At 56.9% G+C, this 6,000-nt stretch overlaps 1 protein-coding gene across 2 annotated transcripts in view; it reads right to left on the bottom strand.

Annotated features, from left to right (window-relative positions):
- Positions 1 to 335: 335 nt before the first annotated feature.
- Positions 336 to 6,000, bottom strand: part of NF2 (NF2, moesin-ezrin-radixin like (MERLIN) tumor suppressor) — a 68,886-nt gene continuing 63,221 nt past the window's right edge. For both annotated transcript variants that reach the window (XM_054594209.1, XM_054594208.1), the window contains one exon: positions 336 to 3,124. Coding sequence is in view for 1 of the 2 variants with exons in the window: in XM_054594208.1 (XP_054450183.1) it covers positions 3,074 to 3,124 (51 nt within the window). In the remaining variant the exon portion in view is untranslated. The remainder of the gene's footprint in view (positions 3,125 to 6,000) is intronic.

Here is a 6,000-nt window from a genome sequence, read left to right as displayed (position 1 = left end):
GAAGAAAACAGGCACTGGGGCCCAGTCCAGGGCTCCTTCCGCGACTCTGAGTGCCCCCCACCACCAGGAAGAAGAAAGGGAGTTCCCAGTTGAAGGTATAGTACGGGGTGCTGTCACCAGCCCAGGAAAGGCGATCCTTTTATTACAAAGACATGAGGCTGGTGCTGAAGTCCTGGGTGGGCAAGGAGGGCAGAAGTCCGGTTTCCTCAAAACCTAAGACGTGACCCTGTCACCCAGAGCAATGGTCTTGCCACCTCAAGGGCCTGAGCAACAAGCAAACTGAGGAAGCCCAAGACAAACTTTTTACAGCTTAGAGTTTTTATTAAAACCATCATTTAAATTACAACAATCTCCCAAAACAGAAAATAGTATTCCAGGGTCTGGCCCTGACAGAAGATAAAACTGAAGCCCCACAGCAAGAGGTGGGGTTTGACGTCTTTGAAAAGGGACGGAGCTTCCCTGGGAGCCCACAGTCTGGCCCCGGGGCAGCTGGGAGAGGCTGCCTCCCTGCCAAGGCCGCCCCTCCAGGGCTGTGAAGCTCCAGCTCTGTCGTGGGCAACACTTAATCACCTTAGTCACTGTCTGAGGTTGTCAGCCTCTGGACTTGCCGTTTTGATTTGAAAGAGAGAGAGAGAGAGAGAGAAACCTGCCCCCAAGAATACAAAAGGCAGTCACTTAAGAAGTGTTATGTAATGCCACGGGTGTGTCTCGCAGGGCCTCGTGGGTACATGAATAATTGAGGCGGTACCACAGGTCGGAGCGTTGCTGTGGCTGAGGCAGGGCCTCAGTCAGGATGAACAAGGTGGTTTGTGTGGGACAGCTGGTGCTGACGGCGCAGCCTCACGGAGTGTCACGGCTGGGCAGCGACTTCATGAATGGCACGTTTGCCTGAGAACCTCGGAAGTGCTTATAATGAAATAATCATGGCCGGAGCCCTGCTCTCAGTGGAGAGAGAGGCTTCCTTACTTGATAGGCTCCCAGTCCTAAAAATGTTCACTTAAAAAGAACACAGGCACAAGTATGTGAAAACCAACCTCCTCTTTCCTCCTTTCTCCTTCTCCTGGGGCTCGAGGCCTGGCTGAAGGCCCTGTCCTCCCCGCCCACCCGTCTTTGGCAGGCGTCCGCCGGCTCTCACCTCCCAGGAGGGCCCTGTGTTCCTTGCTGGGCAAGGCCCTGCCGGCCCCCGGGTCTGCTCCGCAGTCCCTGCTACAGCTCCAGACACCAGCCTGGCTTTCTCGTGGCCACACAGCTTGGCACTTCCCAGACTTCAGACATACAGACGGCAGTTAAATAATAGTTTTTAAAAAGCCTGACGATGTTTTTATAAACCACCACCATGCGCCTGTGCCCACAGCCAGTTACGGATGAAATGTACAGGTCAGGAGGGAAGTGATGCTCCTGGAGACTCAGAAATGAGTGAGCCCAGGAAACAGAGCCCCAGCGTGAGAGCCAGACCTCACATTACAAATGAGGACGTCCCTGTCTCCAGGGACGAGGCCTTTGAGGGACAGGGAGACACAAAGGAACTCGTTCAGCCACAGCCATCCATGCTTAGTGTCCAGATGTGGAGTCCTATCCTGCGTGTCCTAAAGGGGCTGGGGTGAAACACAGGGCTGGCTTCCTTGGGGCAAGGTGGCCCAAGAAGGTGGCAGGCTGCCCAGGACATCGCTCGGTCAGCCTGGCCATAGAAAAAAGGCAGGCTCTCTGTGAGCGTGTCAGTTTCAAACCACACAGGACTGATTGCCAGAGACCACGTGAGCTCTCGGAATCGCTCCTGGCCCTCACGTGTCAGAGCCTTTTCCCTGGTTAAGGCTTATCACCTGCTCTGAGGAGCAGCCCCACTGGCAGGACCTGAACGGCTCAGTGGGTCACAGCAGCACCACCAAGCCACAGAACAAAGAAAGGGCAAGAAAGTGGCCCCACACCAAGGAGCCAGTGTGGGCCACAGGGGTGGTCTACGACCTGCTGCCCGGTGTGGGTGGGTAGTCGCATGCCAGCTGGCTCTGGGAGGGGCGCAAAGGGACCCTGTATGGCCCATGAGGGAACATAAAATAAAGGGCCCTCCGGGGGACAAGGGCAACAGCAAAAGGAGGCCCGGGGACAACAATGGGCTAGGGCGGGCTGGCTGGCAGGCGGCCAGGGGGAAAGGTGACTCGGGTCCGCGAGGCAGCCTGGGGCGAGCTCAGCGTTTGGGCCGCTGAGAAGCATCTGTGGAGCCCCAGAGCCCTAGGTCATGGCGGGGCTACCGGGTGCTGACTGGAGCACCCCCAGGGGGTCCCCCAGCTTCCCCAGCAGGAGGGGCTGAGGCCAAAGCAGGGCAAAAAAGACAAGTGGCTCCCACCTGCCCCTCAGACCCTGGTTTGGGGAGGCAGGAGAAGGAGCAGCACGTATTCTGTAGGGTGCAGGTTCCTACACGGTGACCTCTGCTGGCAGCCAGCCCATTGTCGCAGCTTCTGCCATGTCTCCCACTCATGGTGGCCTTTCCCGCTCCAGACCACCTGGCAGCCAGAGCCTGCTGTAGGGGTGCCTGGGCTGCGGGCGAGCTCGCCGATGAGTGCAGCAGGCAGGCCGCTGTGGGCCCGGGCTCGGGTGGGCCATGCCCCTTAGGCCAGTTCCTCACCAGTGGAGGAAACGAGCCTTCTGGAAACCCGGGAGTGGGGGTTGTGGCACCAGCCTCTTGGTCTCCAGGGGGCTGTGCACTTCACTCCCTGCAACCACTGCCCAGCCTGGGCTGGGAGGTCAGCACTGAACAGTAACACACACACACACATCAGGGTGTGTCTGATGAAGTATGGGATCACACATTAGACAAGAAAACACAAACACTTCTTAAGGACTTTAAAGACTTAGGTCAGGAGAACTAAAACCCTCTGAGAAAAATCTCTGCAGGGTCACAGTTCAAGGCAATTGCACGTGAAGGGGGTTGGGCTCTCCACGCAGCTGGGGAGAGTTCTGGAGCTCCCACGGAAGCTCCCAGCCAGCCCACCTGCGGGTGGCTCCCATGGTGTCTGACCCATCCTGCCGGAGCTGGGAGCAGCAGAGGTGGTAGATCCTGGGGTGGCGGAGTCACCTGCTAGAGCTCTTCAAAGAAGGCCACTCGGGACTTGGCGCTCTGCAATGTGAGCTGCAAGGAAGCAGAGCAGAAGTTGAAAGGGGGACTAGAGTTCTGCCCTTCGCTACAGGAAGCCATTCTGCCTTGCGGACCAGCCTCAAAGGTGGTTTGCAGTGAAAGGGACGATGGTTCAAGTAGATGTTCAAGGAGCTGGTGGTCAATCCCAGATAAGATTCCAGAGTTGCCCAAGAACTCAAATTAGGAGGTGACAAATGAGGACATGCCAGGAGAAACAGCTGGTGGACAGAAGCACGTCAGCAGAAAGATGTCATCAACGTCGCCTTTTCAGGGGGCAGGGGGTCCCTAGACACTTTAATGGGTGCGCACATCCCTGTCCACAGGAGGCTCTCTGGGGCCCTGCGGCATGCCGTCTGCGGTGGCGCTAGCCTGGGATGCTCACCCTCTCCAGGGCTCAGCGTCTCAGACCTCACATCCTGGGGACAAGCTGGAGCAAGGAGATGGCGTCAGGCAAGGCAGGCCTGCATCAGATGAGGAAGAGCTTGTCCCTTCCACTCCTGGTTCTCAGGTGGCCCCAAAGTGGACTTGCCCATGACCTGGCTGCTAAGAGGGGTTTCCACCCACAATCTGGGAGGCAATGGGCTTTTGAGGTGGGGCTGGTTCAGGCAGAGAAGATGGTGCACACAAGGCAGCGCTCTGCCAAGAAACTGAAAACCTCCCCAGGAATGAGCTCTCTGTGTAGCGGATAAAGCACTGGAGCCTGCGACCCCCTGCACCGCTGAACCCCGGTTCCCTGCCTCTGCAGGCCACTTCCCAGGGTCTCTCCAAACAGAAGCATCTGGCACAGGCAACCACCCTGTGCCCCACTCCCTGCTCTGCTCCTGAAATCAGTTCCTTGGCCAAGATTGGGTGTCCCCCTATCCAGCTCTGGGACTCCACAGAGGAGGGTTTTCCGGGAGGAAGGATGCGGATGCATGCTGTTCATCTTTATATTCCCCCAAACCCTGTACATTACACCAGTGCTTTGCACTTTGTAGGAACTCAGACAATGTTTGTTGAGTGAATAAGATGCCGGCTGTGATGATAAGGAAAGGTGAGGTGTGTGGGAGAAGGTGAGCGCTCCACATGGCACTGAGAAGGCCTGACTGCTAATTTCCCTTCATTACCATCTCTCTGTGTGGCCTCAGTGGACACCCTTGACCTCTCTGAGCCTCTTTCCACAGGGGCGGGCTGGATGGTCTGGGCCATCCCCTTGACCTCTGGCAGTCTCTGAATCCAAAAAGGCCTTTGTACCGTCTGTGATTCTCCAAAGAGTGGGGGAGAGAGATGCCAAATCAACGATTTCACCATCAAAGACAGGCGCATCAGTGTACTCAAACTGAGACAGCTTGAAAGCTGGCTCTTTAAATCTTGCCAAATCTTTTGGCCTTGAAGTTCCTGACTAAAAAGCTGAATGCGAGGAGGCATCTGAGCCGTTTTCTTCAGCAGGACCAATTTCAGAAGTGCTTTGGAAAGAAGCACTTCTTTCCAAATGAAGAGAGTTTTCATTTCTTTGCTGAAAAAGGACTGCCTCTAGAAGGGAGCTGAGTTTGGATGGGTTTCTCCCTAAACGCCATCGGAGGAGGGGGGCCAGGATGTATGTGCTCTGCGATCATGGGAACCAGGGTGGTACCTGGGAAAAGAAAGCAAGCCAGAGAACCACTGGGATGGAAGTCCTCTTGGAGGAGGGTTTAAATCAAAAGGCGTAACACCCCAAGTCCCTGCTCGGGTTTCTTCCACGCTCCCCGAAAAGACCTTAGGCTGGCTCCTTGGGGACAGGGGATGTGCAGGGGACAGGGCCCTACCCCCAATCCTTCCACAGCCACAGCCAGAGTGACTGACCCAAAGCCATCTGGGCCACTGACCAGCTGGGTGGTCCTGAACATGTCACTTGCTCTGGTCTCAGCCCGCCCACCGCACCCTGTGAAGCAGAGGTGGCGGCAGCCCCTTTCTCGCAGGGTGACGTGTGGAGTGACTGGGAAATGCCATGAAGTGCTCAGCACGCCTGGCGTGCAACAGAACTCAACAGCTGTTATTACTAATAGCAGCGTAACGTTTCTTCCTCTTCCCCCAGCTCTGGCTCCTCTCCTTCCAGCGGGGGCGCAGGGCAGAGTGAGGTTAAAAGGTGCAGGCAAAGGCAGGGCTGCACTGGCCTTGGTGGCCTCTGAGCCTGGGCAAGTGGATGCCCCCGAGAGGCCTGGCCGCTTCCCCAGGCAGGGAGCCCGGGCTGGGGGGGCCTCTGCAAGCCTCCTGCCCATTTGCACAATGTTGGCTCCAAGAATTCCTGGATCCTCCACCCAAGTTGCGTGCTGGCTGTCCCCACGAGGTGCCAGGGGAAGGTTGTGGCAGCTCTGGCAGTGCCAAATTCCAATTACTTGAGCACATGTTTGTTGGGATGCAAAGCCCTCTTTGGGTGGGCAGGATGCTTCCCCATCCCCACCCCACACTGAATGGCAGGGGCTGAGCCTGACCTCTTACCTTGCAAGAGCAGAAGCTGTACCCCAACCAAAGGAAGGTATAGAGTAAAGTCGAGTACTCTGGCCATCAGATGCAGGAAAGTGCTGCAGACACGAGGCTTTGGAAAGAGGAGCGGGTAGTCTTCCAAAATGCACTAGATTGTCCCTCTAAGAAGAGGGACAGGCAAAGCCACCAGGCAGAGGTGCCTGATGTGGCCGCTGTCACCGAGGGCACTGGGAACCTCCTGCCTGAGCCCACAGAGACCGGGTGCCACTGCCCCCATCTCTCCCCATCACTGTACAATTCCATCAGGGGTCCTGTCCTCAGAGGAAATCGCCGCACGAGCGGCCTGCGCTGCTGGAAGCCTTCCGGTCGCTGCCTTGGCCGCTGCCTGCTTCCACCTCAGCAGCACCCTCTATCTCTGACAGCAAATG

This window comes from Pteronotus mesoamericanus, unplaced genomic scaffold (assembly GCF_021234165.1).
Source record: "Pteronotus mesoamericanus isolate MK-2021 breed Mesoamerican mustached bat unplaced genomic scaffold, CSHL_Meso_final scaffold_507, whole genome shotgun sequence".
NCBI classification, from domain to species: Eukaryota; Metazoa; Chordata; class Mammalia; order Chiroptera; family Mormoopidae; genus Pteronotus; species Pteronotus mesoamericanus.
This window is presented reverse-complemented; position numbering and strand designations above follow the sequence as displayed.